The sequence below is a fragment of the Cynocephalus volans genome, chromosome 15 (assembly GCF_027409185.1).
Source record: "Cynocephalus volans isolate mCynVol1 chromosome 15, mCynVol1.pri, whole genome shotgun sequence".
NCBI classification, from domain to species: Eukaryota; Metazoa; Chordata; class Mammalia; order Dermoptera; family Cynocephalidae; genus Cynocephalus; species Cynocephalus volans.
Window position 1 is genome coordinate 83038297 of NC_084474.1, and position 21030 is coordinate 83059326.

At 40.1% G+C, this 21030-nt stretch overlaps 1 protein-coding gene across 1 annotated transcript in view; it reads right to left on the reverse strand.

Moving 5' to 3' along the window:
* Positions 1 to 208: 208 nt before the first annotated feature.
* The window catches only part of LOC134363721 (gasdermin-C-like), a 47747-nt gene continuing 26925 nt past the window's right edge, over positions 209 to 21030 (reverse strand). Inside the window, exons 9-10 of the mRNA XM_063079274.1 lie at positions 20395 to 20644; positions 209 to 396 (exon numbers count right to left, since the gene is read on the reverse strand). Of these exons, the coding sequence (XP_062935344.1) occupies positions 209 to 396; positions 20395 to 20644 (438 nt within the window). The remainder of the gene's footprint in view (positions 397 to 20394; positions 20645 to 21030) is intronic.

The following is a 21030-nucleotide window of genomic DNA, read 5'->3' on the forward strand; positions in this document are numbered from 1 at the left end:
CTGTCTGTGCAGGTTGTTCTGTCTGTGCAGATTGGTCTGTCTGTCCAGGCTGGTCTGTCCGTGCAGGCTGGTCTGTCCAGGTTGGCAGTCGCCATGTGGCACAGCCCATTGGGGTCACCGGAGGAGAGCAGCAGAATATCCACAGGGATGATCTCGCTGCAGCGAAGATGCCCAGAGTCTCCCACATGTATTTCTTTCCAGAATCGGTTCAATCATTCTTTTCTTCCCTGGAGATGTGCTTCAGGATGGTCCCAGCCCTGCGACCTCCTCTTAGTGGCTGTCTCCTCTGCTGTCCGGGCTGACCGGCCACAGGAGGAGCCCGAGCACTCACGCCAGCCCGGGAGAGACCCCAGGCCCCGGCCCAGGCCACCTTGGCTGCAGCATCACCTGAGAGACCTGTGGGAGGGCCAAAGAGATAGGCTTTAATGCTGGGACTCCTAGCAAATAATCGGTGCTTATTCAATATTTAATTAGTGCATCAATTAATACATGGGTACAAGGGCCTGCTTTCACATCCTGAGGGAATCACAGCCTCTGAAAATGGATAGAAGCACAGTTACACACCTATGTGGTGGTTTTAAAAGAAGTCTACAAATTCTCTGGCTTCTCCTCCCTTTAAGAGATGAAGCTTGTGTGGCGCCTGGGATCAGTGACTCGCTTCTAACAAATGTAATAAGGCAGAATCGACAGTGTCTGAGTAGGTCCTGAAAGGCATCACAACTTTTACCTCTCTCCCTTCTCTCTCTCTCTCCCAACCCCACCCCCAACCCCCTCATTCACTCTGGGGGAAGCCAGTCACTATGCTATGGGGACACTCAAGCCATCTATGGGGAGGCCCACATGGTGAGGAACCGAGGCCTCCTGCAAACAGCCACATGAAAGCCACCTTCAAAACCGATCCTCCAGCCTTAGTTAAGCCTTCGGATGACTGTGGCCTCCACCAACATCCAACTACAGTCACACGTAAGACCCCAGTGCAAAACTACCCAGTTACACCACTCCGAATTCCTGAGCTGTAGAAACAAGGAAACACAAATTAGATGTCATTTTAAACCACTATGTTTTGAGGGTAATTCTTTATACGGCAATAGACATTACAATCTTCTTTCACCTTTTCTGAGAAGACAGCTAAATAAAATACAAACTCCTTGAGGGCAGGTTTTCTGTCTTGTTTACTCCTGTATCCCCAACACCCGATACCTTGTATGCACTCAATAAACAATGGGAAACAACTCACTTAATGACAAGCTTGTTTCTAATCTTTTATGGAAACCTATACACACATATTTATACGCAGAAACAGGAGTTTATGTATTTACACACAGAAACAGAAACAATAAAAAAAGACTTTTTAACAAAGAATCACTGGCCAGCATAATTATCAAAAAAGGAACTATTAGGAATTATGGAAAAAGTGCCATTGGGACTCCCTTACTGCGGAGGAAGATGGGAGGAAGCTGCATCTAGAAGGAATACAACAAGGCCTTGACAAATCCCAGGTAAGAACCATTAACAAAGGACACAGCTGAGAAGTTCGTGCTTCTCCTGAGAAGGAAGAGGCATTACAAGGTGTTGCTAAAGTCTCAGACCCCACTTGGGGATTTTCTTGAAGTTCTCCTGAGGCAATGCCATAACCGGAATTCAAGTATACAAAGACCAGTTGGACAAGACAACCCTTCAGTACCCTTCTGACTTGAGCTGCTGTCATTGGAAGACTTTATCCTGCCTCTGCTGCCTGCACACCTGTGAGGCAGGTAAGATGCACCTGCTCTTGCCCTCTGCTGGCCCAAAGAGAGTGGAAGAGGAAGACACAATGCCAATGTTTTCCACATTCACATTCACATGCTCCCTATCTCCAGTAAGCATCTTAGACTTTCTGTTCGAGGACAGGCTAAATATACGTTCTCAAACAAGAGACAGTAAACAATGGCAGCAAATCTCTGTCTTGCTTCCTCTATGACACTGAGGGTGATGTGGATTAAAAGCACGACTTGCCCCGCTGCAAGCTCAGGTAATGTGGGGCTAACTGTCCTCAAATGCAAAGACCCACTCAAGGTTTCCTTTCTTTTTAAATAACTCAATTTCCAGAGTGGATACTGTATACTCTACTGCATGCTGTGAGTAGATATAAAAAGTAGTATCTAGCCTGGTACCTCACTTACTTATCACCTTCTTCCAGAGGAAAGGGACATTTTTAAATGTGTTCAATTACCCAGGAATATCTAAAAATTAAAAATAGCAATTTGAATGTCCCAGACCAAGGAATCACATTCTTCTCTTCTTTCCTCTCATTAATTTCGAGTCCCCCTATGACCATGATATCAGGTACACAGCATACGTCTAAGACTCAAGGGGACTATTGTCATGAATTCAGTTAATTCAAGAAAAGCTTATTGAACATCAACCACTTGTTAGGCAGTGTGCTAGTTTCTTTATATACATTATTTGATTTGACCCAACAGTCACCTAACAGAATGAGAAAAATGAAGCTCAGAGAATTTGAATTATCTAAGCGATCACAAGCTACTGATCTCCCAACTCCAGACCGGGTTCTTCCAGCTGTCCCCACTGCCCTAGTCAGAATCATCTTTTAAATATTTGAAGACAATCTTTATGTTTCCACCAAGATAGTAAATGCCAACATTTTCACCACCCCTGTTTCTTACGTGTTGAACAAGTTTCCAATATTTTGAAAGTGTTTAATTGCCTGGCTGAACTTATCTAGAAATAATAAAGCTTCTTGAAAGACATTTAAAACTCCCGAACCAGGCCTATGCTCAGCATGGGACAATCAGATTTATAATAATAATCCCATAATAATCCCAGGATCCATAATAATCCCAGCATAAGCAGATGGCATTTTACCAAGTCATACCTTTTCTGAAATATTGAAATAGCTCAAAGTTCCTCATAATTCAGATCTTACCTCCCAGAGATTTTTAAGGGAGCCATTTAATAGCATCAATGTCATGTTTAAGAAGGAGATTCTATTCTGATAATTATTTTTAAAAGACCAGCATTAACCCCATCTGTCATTGCCCTATTTCTCCCAGCCCATTCCATGTTAACACAGCAGGGGAGGAGCTGAAAGAGGGAGGAAGGGAGAAATGGGAAAACGGAGGTGGGAAAGCAGAGAGTGGGACAGAAGAGACTGCCTTGAATTCAACAGGTCCCAAAGCAATGAAAAAATGCTCAACATCACTCAGCATTCGGGAAATGCAAATCAAAACCACACTGAGATACCATCTTACCCCAGTGAGGATGGCTAAAATCCAAAAGACTGTGAACGATAAATGCTGGCGAGGTTGCGGAGAAAAAGGAACTCTCATACATTGTTGGTGGGACTGCAAAATGGTGCAACCTCTATGGAAAATGGTATGGAGGTTCCTCAAACAATTGCAGATAGATCTACCATATGACCCAGCTATCCCACTGCTGGGAATATACCCAGAGGAATGGAAATCATCAAGTCGAAGGTATACCTGTTCCCCAATGTTCATCGCAGCACTCTTTACAATAGCCAAGAGTTGGAACCAGCCCAAATGTCCATCATCAGATGAGTGGATACGGAAAATGTGGTACATCTACACAATGGAATACTACTCAGCTATAAAAACGAATGAAATACTGCCATTTGCAACAACATGGATGGACCTTGAGAGAATTATATTAAGTGAAACAAGTCAGGCACAGAAAGAGAAAAACCACATGTTCTCACTTATTGGTGGGAGCTAAAAATAAATAAATACATACACAAATAAACTGGGTGGGGAGGGAATTAGACACAATGGTTACAATTCCTTGAAGCTGATAGACAAGTGAACAGATGTGAGGTTGTTGGGAGGGAGGGGGGAGAGAAAGAGGGGAGGGAGGTTTCGATAATGGGCCACAATAATCAACCACATTGTATACTGACAAAGTAAAATTAAATTAAAAAGAGAGAGAGAGAGGGAGGGAGGGAGGGAGGGAGAGAGAGAGGGAGAGAGGGAAAGAGAGAGAGGGAGGGGACAGGCATCACCTGCTGTATGACAATGCTGCCATCTTCTGGCACAAGTTGGAAATTCACTAGAAAATACTGCCATTCACAGTCATTCAACAGATAAACCACAAAGATGTGATTTTATATGCCAATAAAGTTAAAAAAAATAGTTCCTATGATCTACTTAAACTAGGATTCAGTACATTCAGTTTTAAAGCTCCTACTTTTTAAAATATACCATACAGTGCCTGGACAATTAGAAAAACGTCCTCAATGTTCTACCTACTTTCATGCATTCTCCCTTTCAATCCATTTCCCACCCAGCAGCCAGAGTCTCCAGTAACTTTTAATTCCACTTGGAACAAATCCAAATATGTTTTTGGGGGACCCAGCCTGGAAGCCCAATTGGCAGCCACTCAGACTTTGTGTGTGTGCCCGGTGTGGGGCACTCCCTATGTCCTCAGTCTTCTGGCAACTTCCCACCCGTACCCAACACACACGGAAGTGGGCTGGCAAGAAACATTAATATTTGGAGAAGACCATTCCAGGTAGAAGGAAGAGCAGGTGAAAATGCCCTGAGGTGGGACTGTGCCCGAGGGTTCAGTAGCTAAGGAAAAATTATTAAGAAATGAAGACAAGAGCAAACAAGAGCCAGATAATGTATTCTGTTAAGGCTCTGACTTTTATTCTGCATTAAATAGGAAATGGAAGCGTTTTGAGTAGGAAAAAAAATGCTGAAAAGGGAGAGCAGACTAGCACTACTGGATTTTTAAAAATATATAATAAAGCTTCTATAGTTAAAACAATGTGGTACTGATGCATGAATACCTAGACAAGTGGAATAGAATGCAATATCCAGAAGTAGACCCAAGTGCCCATGGAAATTAATATCTAATAAAGACAAATCATGGGGGCAAAGATTTTGCTATATGAGGTTGGGACAACTGGGTAGCTATTTGAGAAAAGATAAAAGTAGATACTTTGCTCACGTAATACCTATAAATATACTCCAAATGAATTAAGTCTATTAATTGGTACAAGTACTAGAAGAAAACATAGGAATTAATTCCTCTATAGCCTCAAACTTCCTAAATATAATTCAAAATTCATATACAATTAAAATTTTATAAATTTTACCATATAAAAATAAAAACAAATTTGCATCATAGAAAATCACCATAAGCAAAGTCAAAAGATAAATAGCCAATTGATGCAAAATATTTATTAAAATATCATAATAAAGGGCTAATATCTCCAATATACTGGGAAGTTTTTCAAATTAATAGGGAGAAAAGACCAAAACATTCTTTAAGTGGACAAAGACTTTAACAGACAATTCACCAAATGGAAAAAAAAAAGAATTGTGTTTAAACATTTGAAAAGATGTTCACGTTCACTCACAGTAATAGAAATGCAAATCAGAACCACACTGAGATAGCATTTCTTAGACAGGCAAAAATTCAAAAGCCTGCAGAAGCTGTGATGAAACAGAGAACTTCATTTGCTGCTGGTGGGTATGCAAAATTGCCAACCCTGTGTAGGATAGACATGACAGTCTCCACAGAAATAGAAAAAAGCAATTCTAAACTTTATGTGGAACCACAAAAGGCCTTGAATATCCAAAGCAATCCTGAGCAAAAAGAAGAAAGCTGGAGGCATCACACTACCTGACATCAAAATATACTGCACAGCGATAGTAATCAGCATGGTATGCACACAAAAACTGACACACAGACCAATGAAACAGAATAGAGAACCTAGAAATAAACCCATGCAATTCTGGTCAACTGATTTTCAGCAAAGGTGCTAAGAACATGCAGTGCAGGAAAGAACAGTCTCTTCAATGAATGATGTTGAGGAACTGGATGTCCAAATGCAGAAGAATGAGAAAAGATTGAACGAATGACAGGAGGTTAAAAAAAAAACAGAATAACAAATGTTGGGGAGGATGTGGATAAATTGGAATCCTTGTGCACTGTTAGTGAAAATGTGAAATGGTACAGCAGCCAGGGAAAACAGTATGACAATTCTACAAAATATTACAAATAGAATTACCATGTGATTCGGCAATTCCACTTCTGGGTATATACCCAAAAGAATTGAAAACCGAGTCTCAAAAACATATCTGTACACCCACGTTCATAGCAGCATTATTCACAATAGTTAAAACATGGAAACAATTCAAGTGTCCATCGACAGAAGGGTGAATAAGCAAAATGTTGTATATACGTATAATAGAATATTATTCAGTCTTAAAAAGATAGGAAATTCTGGCATATGCTACAACATGGATAAATCTTGAGGACATTTTGCTAAGTGAAGTAAATCAGTCACAAAAAGACTAATACTGTATGATTCCCCTTATATGAGGTACCAAGAGTTGTCAAAATCATAGAGACAAAAAGTAGAATGATGGCTGCCGGGGGCTGGGGGCAGTGGGAAATGGGGAGTTACTGTCTAATGGGTGCAGAGTTTCCATTTGGGAGGATGAGAAGGTTCTGCAGATGGATAGTGGTGATCACTGCACAACAACACGAATGTATTTAATACCACTGAACTGCACACTTAAAAACAGCTTAGATGGTGTATTAGTCCATTTTGTGTTGCTATAACAGAATACCTGAGACTGGGTAATATATAAAGAACAGAGGTTCATTTGGCTTATGATTCTGGGACAGCTGCATCTGGCACGGGCCTCAGGCTGCTTCTACTCATGGTGGAAAGTGGCAGGCAGCTGGCGGGTACAAGCAGATCACATGGTGAGAGGAAGAGAGAGAGAGAGAGAGAGAGAAGATGCCAGGGTCCTTTAAACAATCAGCTCTCACGGGAACTAATAGAGTGAGAACTCACTCATTAATCCCCCTCCCCCAGGGAGAGCATTAAGCCATTCATGAGGGATCCACCCCCATGACTCAATTAGTTTCCAACACTGCCACATTGGAGATCAAATTTCCACATGAGTTTTGGAGGGGACAACACATCCAAACTCCATCAGGTGTTATTATGCAAATCATTCTAGGTGACTTAACTGTAGCTAATTAACAGAATTCCTGCAAGGGTGGCATAGACTTTTTCTTCCTTGATTGTGGACATTTATTTTTTTAAATTGAATGCCCAGTTTACATTAATATTATGGTAGCACTGTTATACTATTTGTGCATATTTGAGCTTGGATTTTTCTAAGACCCTAAACTGGAAGATCCCATTGCAGGATATGACTAATAACCCTACTCCATGCTTGCTTTTTATAGTTGGCCCATTTTTTTTTTGTGGACATTGAAGTCTTAGGGTTTCTGGTTTTCCCATCCAATGTATAAATGACCTTGTCTAGCATTTTGCCATGTGCACATTGAGCCTGTCCAGTTTTGTTCTTGGTTGCAAACCACCAATTAATATCCTTAACCTATGGTATGCATGTGAGTTAAACTTTAACATGCAGTCCCCTAGGGCTGTAAATTTCCTTAAATTAGATAGCACCAGTTTCTGCTGGCTGCCACGCAAAGAACTCAGTCTTATACAGAAACTGCATTGGTTCCCTCTAGCTCTTCCCAGTTTGACATCTCACTTCCCTACTACTGTAATTCACCAGCACAGTGCTTGTCCCTTCATACAGAATTGAGTTGAATTGAATTTCTTTTTGAGCAGGGTGGCCTGTCTTCCAGTTAGTTCATAATGACTATAAAGAATGGATAACTCTATTTGATCATCAAAACATTTGGGGGCTTGGAGAGGATCTCTCTCATGCTTTGTGAACACAACAATGATTGCAAGAGGAAAATTTCACAATAGAAAAACTTGGTTTTTACCAATTCTGCCTACTCTTTTCTGTGTGCCCATCAGCAAGTCATTCATACTCACCAAACCTCAGTTTCTTTAGTCAAAAGGAAGTAATAATACTGATGTCAGGCATTGATTAGGGGTGAGAGTAAGTAGTTCTCAACTGCTTCTCTTTTTTCTATTCTCGTCTTCTGTATCTTTTCCTCTATTTCTCTTATTGTTTTCTCAGTCTCCTCTTTTATGCTTTGTCTTGTCCTTTTGTTTTGATGGTACCCCCATGACTCAATCAGTTTCCAACACTGCCACATTGGAGATCAAATTTCCGCACGAGTTTTGGAGGGGACAACACGTCCAAACTCCATCAGATGGTCAATTTTATATTATATGTATTTTACCTCAATAAAAAAAAATTGGAAAAAAAAATAATTTTGAATGATCAGCTACTGATAAATTAGGAAATAGATTCAACACATGTAATATGAGAATTGAAAAGTTCCCCAAAACAGGAAAAGGCTGACTTTTCTTTAACCATGGTAATGAATATCTACCAGAACCACTGAAACCTGTTCAATAAATGCTCTTGGGAAAACTGTACATCCACAGGCAGAAGAATGACATTGGATCCTTATCTTCACACCCTATACAAAAAAAAAAAATCACCTCAAAATGAATTAAAGATGTAAATGTAATGCCTGAAACTATTAGTGTAACTAAAGTTGGTATACAGCACCCACTGCTAAATTGACTGGCAAAAAAAAGACACCTGAAACTGTAAAACTACTAGAAGAAAACGTAGGAGGAAAGCTCTACAACATTGGTCTAGGTAATTATTTTTTGGATATGGCCCCAAAAGCACAAGCAACAAAAGCAAAAATAGATATCAAATTAAAAAGCTTCTGCACAGCAAAGGAAAAAACAGAGTGAAGGATAACCCACAGAGTGGGAGAAAATATTTGCGAATCATACATCTGACAAGACGTTAATATCCAAAATTTTTAAGGAACTCAACTCAATAGCAAGAAAACTAAAAAGCCAGTTTAAAAATGGGCAAAGAACTTGAATAGACATTTCTCAAAAGAAGACATACAAATGGCTGACACGTATATGAAAAAAATGCTCAGCGTCACTAATCACTAGGAAAATGCAAATTAAAACCACAATGAGATACCACTTCACATCCGTTAAAACTGCTATTTTCTTCTTTTTTTAATTTTATTTTATTTTGTCGATATACAATGTGGTTGATTACTGTGGCCCATTACCGAAACCTCCCTCCCTCCTCCCTGTCCCCCCTCCCTCCCAACAACCTCATATCTGTTTCCTTGTCATAACAACTTCAAGGAATTGTGATTGTTGTGTCTTCTTCCCTCCCCCCCCCCAGGTTATTTGTGTATTTATTTATTTATTTATTTTTAGCTCCCACAAATAAGTGAGAACATGTGATATTTCTCTTTCTGTGCCTGACTCGTTTCACTTAATATAATTCTCTCTAGGTCCATCCATGTCATTGCAAATAGTAGTATTTCGTGCCTTTTTATATCTGAGTAGTATTCCATTGTGTATAAATACCACATATTCCGTATCCACTCATCTGATGATGGACATTTGGGCTGGTTCCAACTCTTAGCTATTGCAAAGAGTGCTGCAATGAACATCGGGGAACAAGTATACCTTCGACTTGATGATTTCCATTCCTCTGGGTATGTTCCCAGCAGTGGCATAGCTGGGTCGTATGGTGGATCTATCTGCAATTGTTTGAGGAACCTCCATAACATTTTCCATAGAGGCTGCACCATTTTGCAGTCCCACCAACAATGGATGAGAGTTCCTTTTTCTCTGCAACGTCGCCAGCATTTATCATTCACAGTCTTTTGGATATTAGCCATCCTAACTGGGGTGAGATGGTATCTCAGTGTGGTTTTGATTTGCATTTCCCGAATGCTGAGTAATATTGAGCATTTTTTCATGTCTGTTGGCCATTCGTATATCTTCCTTTGAGAAATGCCTATTTAGCTCTTTTGCCCATTTTTTAATAGGTTGCTTGTTTTTTTCTTGTAAAGTTGTTTGAGTTCCTTGTGTATTCTGCATATTAATCCTTTGTCAGATGTATATTTTGCAAATATTTTCTCCCACTCTGTTGGTTGTCTTTTAACTCTGTTAATTGTTCCTTTAGTGGTACAGAAGCTTTTTAGTTTGATATAATCCCATTTGTTTATTTTTCCTTTGGTTACCTGTGCTTTTGGGGTCATATTCATGAAGTCTGCATCCAGTCCTACTTCCTGAAGTGTTTCTCCTATGTTTTTTTTAAGAATTTTTATTGTTTCAGGATGTATATGTAATTCTTTAATCCATTTTGAGTTGATTCTAGTATATGGTGAGAGGTAGGGGTGTAGTTTTATTCTCTTACATATGGATATCCAGTTATCCCAGCACCATTTGCTGAAGAGGTAGTCTCTTTCCCAGTGTATAGGCTTGGTGCCTTTGTCAAAGATCAGATGGCTGTAGGTGTGGGGTTGATATCTGGATTCTCTATTCTATTCCATTGATCAGTGTGTCTGTTTTTATGCCAGTACCATGCTGTTTTGGTTATTATAGCTTTGTAGTATAGCTTAAAGTCAGGTAGTGTTATGCCTCCAGTTTCTTTTTTTTTTTTTTTTTTTTTGCTCAGAATTGTTTTGGCTATGCATGGTCTTTTGTTATTCTATATAAATGTCTGGATAGTTCTTTCCATTTCTGAGAAAAATGTCTTTGGAATTTTGATGGGGATTGCATTGAATTTGTATATCACTTTGGGTAGTATGGACATTTTCACTATGTTGATTCTTCCAATCCAAGAGCATGGGATATCTTTCCATCTTCTTGTGTCCTCTTTAATTTCTCTCAGCAGTGGTTTGTAGTTCTCATTATAGAGATTTTTCACATCCTTGGTTAACTCTATTCCTAAGGATTTTATTTTTTTTTTTGGTGGCTATTATAAATGGGCAAGCTTTCTTGATTTCTCTTTCTGCATGTTCACTATTGGAGAATAGAAATGCTACTGATTTTTGTGTGTTGATTTTGTATCCTGCTACTTTGCTGAAATCATTTATCAACTCCAAGAGTTTTTTTGTAGACGTTTAGGCTCTTCAATATATAGGATCATGTCATCTGCAAACAGGGACAGTATGACTTCATCTTTTCCCATCTGGATGCTCTTTATTTCCTTTTCTTATCTAAATGCTCAGGCTAGTACTTCCAACACTATGTTGAATAGGAGTGGTGAGAGTGGGCATCCTTGACTAGTTCCTGTTCTTAAAGGAAAAGCTTTCAGCTTTTCCCCATTCAGGCTAGCTCATTCAGTAGAGCATGAAACTCTTAAAACTGCTATTTTCAAAAAGATGAAAGATAACAAGAGTTGGTGAGCACGTGGAGAAAAGAGAACACTTGTACACTGTTGGTAAGAATGTAACTTAGGGGCCAGCCCGTGGCTCACTCTGGAGAGTGTGGTGCTGATAACACCAAGGCCACAGGTTCAGATCCCATATAGGGATGGCCGGTTAGCTCACTGGGTGAGTGTGGTGCTGACAACACCAAGTCAAGGGTTAAGATCCCCTAACCGGTCATCTTTAAACAAAAAAAAAGAAAAAAAAAAAGAATGTAAATTAGTATAGCCACCATAGAAAACAGCATAAATGATGTCAGAGGTAGGATCCGGGAGCCCAATAGGTAGCCTCAACCCACCCCATCCTCTTACCAGGTTCTTGACGCTGACATTGCCACAGGAAAGAATTCAAGGGCAGAGTCACAGTAGAAAATAAGAACAAGTTTAATATAACAGATAAGAAATACAGGTTCCACAGAGAGAGTGGGCATAGCCCCAGAGACTGAGCAGGGCCCACAAGTTTAACACAAAAGTAAGTTCAGGACAGATATCAAGTCCAACACAAAAGCAAGAAAAACACACGTATAGTTCAGTACAAAGTGCAGGCTGGCTCAAGAGAATGAGCAGCTGCTTCCTGCAAGTAAGTATGATACAAAGAAAAGTACACATACCTGAGCTAGAGAAGCGCAAATTGCCTCCAGGAAAGTGAGCAACAACCCCCCTCAGTCTGCGATTCAGCTTTTATAGTTTCTCTATCTAATTAATATTCAATTAAGGGGGTGGTTCCCAGCTACTTAAAATTTTGTCTTGCACATGATCAGTCGGTCTCTTCCTAGAGCACGTTGACTGGTCAGACCCTATCATGTGCACCAGGCATATTCAAGAATGTTCTGTGCTCTCTATTGGGCATGCACAGCCACTGGATTTGCATAAGCCAGCCCCCTGTGGTCTCATTTTCTATTGATGTTGGTGCTAAAAATAGGTCTAACTGGCAACAGTAACTTTCCTCCAGGGGAGAGCTCAGAGGAGGTAGACTGAGACCTCAGGGAGTGGCTGGAAACCCACAGGCACATCCTGAATCCTGAGCCTAGTGAAATTGAGCACCTCATGTATCATAGAGGTTCCACAAAAAACTAAAAATTGGACTAACACATGTTCTGACTATCCCACTTCTGGTGTACATCCACCTAAAATCAATGTACTGAAGAGACGTCTCAGCTCCCGTATTCATTGCAGCATTATACACAGCAGCAAAGATAAAAAATCAACCTGTGTTTATCAGTGTATGAATGAATAAAGAAAATGTGGCATATACCATAAGGGAATACCAGTTAATCTTTTTAAAAAGGATAATCTGTAATTTGTGACAATATACATGAACCTGGAGGATGTAATGCTAAGTGAAGTAAGCCAGGCACAGAACGACAAATACTGCACAATGTCACTCACATGCAGAATCTAAAAGGTTGAATTCATAGAAAAAAAACAGAATAGTGGTTATCAGAGGCTGGGGCAGGGGGGTGGAGGGGGAAATGGGAGGGTGTTGGTCAGAAGTTACAAAGTTTCAGTTAGGAAGAGTATGTTTTTGTGACCTACTGCACAGCAGAGGGACCACAGTTAATAATAATGTATTGTTAATATTTCAAAATCTAAGAGTAAATTTCAAATGTATCACCACAAAAAATGATGGGTGAGATGATGTATATGTTAATTAACTTGATTTAATCATCCCACATTATGTACATATGTCAAAACATCACATTGTACCCCATAAATATACAGTTATGATTGTCAACTTAAAATAATATTAATAGTAAAGGGAAAAATAAAGCCTGTTCAATAAGTTAATGACAACTCACTTCAGTCAACACACTATTGCAAGCCAAGTAACCAGGGACGTTCTACACGCCTACAGGGTTTTCTCTGTGTACAACTCTTTCATCTCTGGTACTCTGTTCTGGGATCTCTAGCTGCCTTGGCTTCCCCAGACTCTCATTTCCATCTACTCATCTCAGGGAGATTGCCAGGCTCTTGCTGGGTTCTTCCTCCTTGTGCCATGGCCTGGAAACTCTCAAGACAGTAATTTGGGGCAATTGGAGGGCTCGCCTTGGTTTTCTCCTATATTTCAAGGATTATTGTCCTTTTTACCTGATGTCCATGTACTTGAAAACCATTATTCTATAAATTTTGTAGTGGGTTGTGGGGATGACAGGATAAATTAGTCAGGCTCCCTCAGATGAGGTCTGGTTGGGGGGTCGTGCAGCACATTTCTTTGTAAACAAGTTGTGTGTGGGTGGAGTTAGTGCACATGTGCACCCGTGTATCTTTTTAGTTAATTCCTATTGTGTGTTCTTGAGTTTGTGAAGCAGGCTGGCAGGCAGAGCTCCTGTCTAAATATAGAGCATGTTTATTCTGTTGGCAGCTTCTCAGTTTTTCTTTGAACTTTGCTAGTAGCAGTTGAGTTTCTGAGTTTGTCTGTGGACTGCTTAGCTCCCAGACGTGTGTACACTGAATAAAGACTATTCCTACTTCAGCCAAGGCTCCAAGGACCTTTTTGCCCATTACCTAGCTCACAGACCTGCGTGTGAGGGGTTTGTGAATGGGTTGAGGGGTCTATGAGCTCCAGATCTTGACCTAGCTCTACAGGGGTTTTTTAGCTTTTTCCAGCAGAAGGAAAAATGCAGTCCTTGTTATTCCATCTTGGCTAGAAGCAAAAGTTTGCTTTCATTTTTAAAAGTTCTCTTGCTAAAAGTTATTGTCAATTTAACATCAACAGTTTTGTTTTGTTTTGCATTTCCTTATGGGCTTGCATTGTAATCATCAATAATTTTAATATTTCTTCCTCTGTATGCAATGTGTTGTCTGTGTGTATGGGTGTGGGTGTATGTGTGGATTTTCCCTTTACCAATGTTTTTCAAAAATTTGATTATCATGTATCACAGTATGCCATTGTTTGTGCTTATCCTGTTCAGAGTTCATTGAGCTATTTGGATCTGTAGCGTTTGGGTTTTTATTAAATTTTCAACACTTATTTTTTTAAGATATTATTTCAGCCTGCTCTATGTATGGGGCTCCAGTTATGTGACTGATATATCGCAGGTCATTAAGGCTCAGTTAATTTTATTTCCAGTCTTTTTGTTCTTTGTGCTTCAATTTTGATAGTTTCTATTACTATATTTTCAATTTTGTTGATCTTTTCATCTGTAGACCCTAATCTGCTGATAAACCTTTGCAGTGTATTTTCTATATCATAGATTGTATTTTTCAGCTCTTGAAGTTCCATTTGGTTATTTTTAATTTATTCTTTTCTCTCCTCAATGAGTTCATGCTTTCTTTTAAATACCTGAACATATAACAGTTGTTTTAAAGTCTTTATCAGCTAATTTCATCATCTCTGTCATTTTTGTATCCTGTTTATATTAACTAATTTTTCTCCTATGGATTATATTCATCTGCTTTTTCTTTTTTTTTTTTTTTTTTTTGTGACCGGTAAGGGGATCGCAACCCTTGGCATGGTGTCGCCCGCACCACGCTCAGCCAGTGAGCGCACCGGCCATCCCCTATATAGGATCTGAACCTGCGGCCTCGGCGCTCCCAGCACCGCACTCTCCTGAGTGAACCACAGGGCCGGCCCTTCATCTGCTTTTTCACTTGTGCAGTAACACTGAAAATTGTGAATGATACATTGTGCATGAATCTGGATTTTGTTGTCTTCCTTTAAAAAGTATTGAATTTCACTTTGGCTGGCAACTAAGTTATATGCAGAGCAGCTTGATCACTTTGAGGCTTGTCTTTATAATCTATATCTTCACTCTATTTCTCAGTCCTAAATAGAGGCATGATCTCTCTAGAATTTCTAATGAATGTCCTGAGTGTGCAATGAGTTCTGTTCACAGTAGCTAGTACAGGTTATAGCTCCCTGATATTTTTTTGCTTATCTGGGTAGTGTCTTATCCTGCACATGCACAGCTTAGTATTTAGCCAAAAATTCTAGGGATCCTATGTGTATCACTGAAGCTGTTTTTCTGCATAACTCCCTTCTCTCCAGCACTCCCTGCTCTAATGATTCTAGCTCCTTTGGCCTCCCCAACTGCTATCTCTGTAAAATCAACTCAGAGAGCTCACTCAGCTCTACTTAGGTTTCTCTCTCTGAGCTGTGGGTCAGAATGTGCTCCAGGCCAAAACCTGGAACACTCTTAGAACTCTTACGTGTTTGCCTTCTCCAAGGGATCACAGACCTGTGCGTCCTATTACACAATATCTGAAAACAGTTGTTTCATATATTTTGTTCAGGTTTCTGTCTGTTTACGGAGAAAGGGCAGGTTCAGTGCCAGTTGCCCAATAATGGCTGTAAGTGAAAGCCTGCATTCACATTTTAAGAAACATTTCTGAAGGCTGAGGTCTATGCTAGAGCTGGAGGTTAAGTAGTCATTTTTAAACAGATGGCAAATGAAACAGTAACTGTAGATAAGATTACCCAGGGAAGGTATAACAGTTAGGATTGGGTTCATATATGAATAATACAGATCCAAAATAACAGTAATTTTAAAAAGAAATTTATTTCCTCTCATTAAGTAAAAAGTAAGCAGTCAAGGGCCGATGGGGCAACTCTGTTCCAAAAAGTCCTCCAGAACTCAATCGTTTTACAACTCAGTGCTTCACCATCTTTCATGATACAAGACGCTGTCCTCCCATCCATATTCCAGCAGAAATATGGGTAAAGGGACCAGTAACAGAAGAGGAAAGCATGCACCAACTGTCTTTAAGGAAGGTTTCTGGATACTAACACACAACACTACTATTTACATCCCATTGGCCAGAACTTGCTTGTATGGCCAATATAGCAGTGTAGGAAACTAGAAAATATACTATTTATTCTGAATGACCATGTGCCCAATTAAAAATGATGTTGTGCTAGCAGCAGAGGAGGATGAATATTGGCTGTCTGATTTCTTGTGTAAACACTTGTTTCTCTGCCACAAGTGTATAAAAACAATAGATGAGACCTGGAGCCCATAGCAGATAAGGGATTGCCTACACCCACTCTCATGTGTTTCCTCTCACTCTCTCTTAAATCCTAATCAAGTGTTCACACTACAAGCCCACCAAACCTTCTTTTTGTCAAAGTTACCAATGACCTCCATATAGCAAATTCCAAAAGCCAATTCTCCACTCGTATCTCACTTTATCTATTAGCACCATTCGACTTATTAGCCCTGTTGATATCACACTTTAAAAAAACTTTTTGAAAACTTTTTTTTTTCCAAAAAGTATGCCTTCAAAGTATCACACTCTCCTGGGTTTCCTCTTACTTTGCCTTAACTCATGCTCAGTATTCTTTGATTTTTGCTCCTCTAGCTTATAGACAGTAGGGCTCCCAGGGATCAATGCTTGGAGTTTTTTTCTGTCGTAGTGATCTCACTGTTTCCCAAGTGATCTCATTCTGCCTCATGACTTTAAAATGTCTATATTCTTTCTACACCCAAATGCTTGTCTCCAACTCAGACCTTTTCCTGAATTATATATCATAACCTATAACTGTCTGCTTAATATCTCCCCTTGAATAATGGCACCAGTTACTTTCTGATATACTATACAATATGCTTATTGTACTTATTGTCTCTACTAGAATGCAAAATCAAGTGGAAATCCAAGTGCATAGAACAGTGACTGGCACATACTAGGCACACAGTGTTTTTTAAATGAATAAAAAGAAATACGTGATTGGGAAAGGAGAGCATTATTTCTCTGAAGCCAAGAGAGGAGGAAATTTTAAGACAGAATGAGTGGTTCGTAGTGCGTAATGCACTACTAAGTGTCCAGAAAAAATAGGACTGAAATTTTTTCTTTGCATTAACTAATTAGGAGATCATGGTGACCCTGGGAAGAGCAGATTTGATAAAAGTGTTAAGAACAAAACCAGATTGCATGGGGCTGAAAAGTGAGTTAATAGAGGTAGTAAGTACATTGCTTTACTAATTTTTCATAACTTTGGAGGAGAAAAGGTAAAAAGAGATTGAGAGACAAAGAATGAATTTTAAAGAATAGGGAAAATGTGGACTTATTTTTATGCCAAAGAGAATGTGAACAGTTTTGAGGGAGAAGTTGAGATCTAGAAGATGGAAGAGACAATTAATGGAGCCATTTACTCATAGAAGCAGAAGAGATTTTGCTCAGTCCACTGGTGGAAAAGTTGACCTTGAACAGTGTGGGAAACACATCGACCACTAAGATTGGAGAAAGGAAGCTTGTTGTGCCTGTGAGTAAGAGACTGTGACACTTTGGAGATCACTGCTAATGCCTCCTGGTAGGCAAGATCTTCTGGGTAATGTGGTGAGGGCAGGAAGAAAGGCTTCAACATTGGAAGAGAGGTAAAGATAGAAGCAAATGTTCTGATGTGTTTGAGGAGAGAGAGAGCTAGCCAAGAAAAAATAAAAGGGCTGTCAATTAAAAGGATTTTGGTGACTTTAACAAAGGGAAGTTCTCAAAGCGTTGTAAGGGCCAAAGCAAGACTGGAAGTTTAGTTAAATATGAAGACCACAATCACAGAATATGAGACCCTTAGAAATAAATAGAAATCAAATAGGGGGAAAAAAAAACCACTTCATTTTACAGAAGCCAAAATCACAACAAATAACTCATCCATATCCCTAATCTCTCCTGTATCTTCAACCTCTCCCTCTTTACTAATAGTTCTCACTCAACCCTCCAACCCTCTGGAGCTACTTGCTGCCTTGTAGCTATCTTTTCCCCACCAACAGGAAGGAAACTTTCAGGAATGTCTATGCTTGTCATCTCTGTTATTTTACCTCCCATGATCTCTCAACCCACGCCAACCAGATTTCAGGGCCCATCACTCCACAGTGGATCTTGCTAACCTCCCGAAACATCATAGTTTGCAGAGGAACAGAAACAGGTTTCAGTTAAAGTAGTGAGGGAGTGGAGAAAAACTCACCTGCCCCACTGTCTGTACAAGTACAGTTTGGACAGAGCTGCTCGTGCTGAAGATGAGCGATAAGGTGACAGATTCTATGCACGCACACACAGGGAAAAGAAGATAGCAGAAGAACCCATTTGAATAGAAAACATAGCTCAAGAAAAAGAAAAAATTGCTCTGTGCCATAGAAGAATTTTAAGAAAACTACCTTAGTAAGGCAAGACCTCAAAGTTGCAAAGATAAAACAACAGAATTACATGAAAAGAAAAATGGCAAAGCTGAGGAAATGAGATCAAAACAACAAGATTTCTGAACTTATAAATTAGAAGCAATTATATTTGAGAGTTGAACTATAGACACAGAGGAGAGACCTGTCATGATTTCAGAGAATTTGATTTTCAGAGGAAAAACAAATAAAAGATGTGGGAATTAGGGGCCGGCCCGTGGCTCACTCCGGAGAGTGTGGTGCTGATAACTCCAAGGCCACGGGTTCGGATCCCATATAGGGATGGCCGGTTGGCTCACTGGGTGAGCGTGGTGCTGACAACACCGAGTCAAGGGTTAAGATCCCCTTACCGGTCATCTTTAAAAAAAAAAAAAAAAGATGTGGGAATTAGATAAAATAAGATAAATATGAAGAACCCAAAAGGACAATTGGTGTCTGTGAAATAGATAAACCAACAAATAGAATATAAGATATATTTAATTATACGAGAAATTTTTCCCAAAAGGAAATAACTGAATCTGTGCCTCAAAAGGCATGGTATACCAGGAAAAGTGACACAGAAAAGTTGACACACAAATATTGCCTGTTACGGTGTTTAATTTCAAGGATGAAGAAGGAATTCTTTCAAGATATAACTTAGGTAGAGAAATTCATTTACAAAGGGGAGAAAATTGGACTGTTCTTGGTCTTCATCAATCAATATCTGGAGACATTCGCATGGCTACAAAAGACTGAAGACGAGAAGGTGTTTGCTGAGAACGTAATATCTCTCCAAGGTGTTCGCCAAGAATAAAGGCAACAGACAAAGTTTCTCAAATATGAAGGAACTCAGGGAATGAAGCATTCTTGAAAAAATTACTTAATCACAGGATTCAGCCATCCAAGGGAAGGAATAATAAAATGGTAGTTAGCATTGGGTTAATTTAAATAAAGAATGAACACTAAACAACCACGGGGGATATGATTACAGTCTGTTGATTTCCAAATAATTGGAAGGAGGAGATAGAAGAAACAAGATAGGAAAGGTACTCATTTCCCCACCTTTTTTCACAGAGAATAATTAAATGCTGTCTAAGAACAAGGACGCGAAGTGAGTGACAGGGACCACTGGAAGACACTGGAACGGACTGGAGATTACCTCTTATCTGATTGTTGTCAGGAAGAAATGTGGGTCCAGGTGCTTCTGATGAGTCGCCAGATCTAAAATCTTGACTGATGATTCTAGATGACAAGGAGCCACCGAAAAAAACTGAGGGGAGGGGCTGCTTGTTTTAATAAACCCCTATGCCTGCTGTGATACAGGCCACCAAGGTTTGAGAATTTGAAGAGAACAGGTGGCAGGACAACTGTTGGAGCACTGGAACAGCTGTCTAGCTGAGAGGTGAGGAGACCGTGGCAGATCAGCTGGATGGTGTAGATGTGGGTTAAGCAGAGGGAGAAGTCAACGCAAACCCCCAGGCTTCAACTCAAGTAGCCAGTGGTATTAGCAAATGAAACACAGAGCACTTAGTGAGACAGATATGTGACTAAGAAAATGATAAAGGGTTCATAATTGGGGGATATGGGTGAAGGACACACACACACAGACACACACACACACAAACTGGGAGGGAGGGTAACATTCGATGTGAAACAATTTCAGGCTCACAAAATGTTTCAAGAATGGGGAAAAAAGAACAGTTTTCTCTACCCTTCACCCACATTCTCCAGTCACTAACACTTTATCACATTGTCTTGGTCACGTGTCTGTCTATCATCAATCCAACTTGCTTTTTCATGCATTTCAAAGTAAGTTGCTGACATTAGTGCATCTCACCCAAAATAATTCAAAATGCACACTGTTAACTAGAGTCACTATTTGTTTATATTGTTTTAAAGTAAAATGTACATGGCGTGAAATGCTTAAATCTTTAACACACTATTTGATGAGTTTGACAAATGCATAAACCTTTATCCAGATATAGAGTATTTCCATCACCCCAGAACATTCTCTCAAGTCTCTGCTGATCCTTGGCGCTACTCCACCTGGAAAAGCAGAGAGGCCTGGCCCTGACTCTTCAGCCCCCAACTCTCACAGCATAGACTGGGGTGGGGTCAGGCCTCTCTGGACTGACTGCTCATCAGGGAGGCCTCAGCCAGCTGCTGCAGCAATGACAGGGTCCCATAGAGGGCACACAGGGGCATCTTGGCTTCTAGATCCCAGGTTGACTTGGGGCTGTTCACCTCCATCTTCAGGCCACACTTCCCCAGCAGGCCATAGGTGATGGCCAAACCCTCGCCCTGCAGTGGGCTGAGGAGCTTGGGGTTGAGGGTGAAGGGAATGCTCCAGGGGTATTTGAAGTTGGTTTCTAGAATGCTCCTTACCTAGAAGAAGGATGGTCAGATTGTTTAGACCAGACTTTGAGATCAGGAAGAGAAAACTTCTGTCCCGACAGTCAGGGGCCATGAAAGGGAATGGAAGGGGCAAGAGCTTTGGGGTCAAGGGGACCAGGAGTCACGTACTGCTCATGTCATGTGATTGCTATTGGAAATCATCGAACATTGGTTCCTCACTTACGAAACGGTGATAATAAGCTCGCTTTGCAGAACAGTGGTATTTGAACTTCTGCATGCGTACGTACATGTGTATGTGTATTTCTATACACACATATGTATTTATAGATACATATATATGGGTAGAGAAAAACAGAACAATTTGCCACTGGTAACTGTAGCTAGAGCAGGGCTGTTACTCACATCCCCTGAGCTTC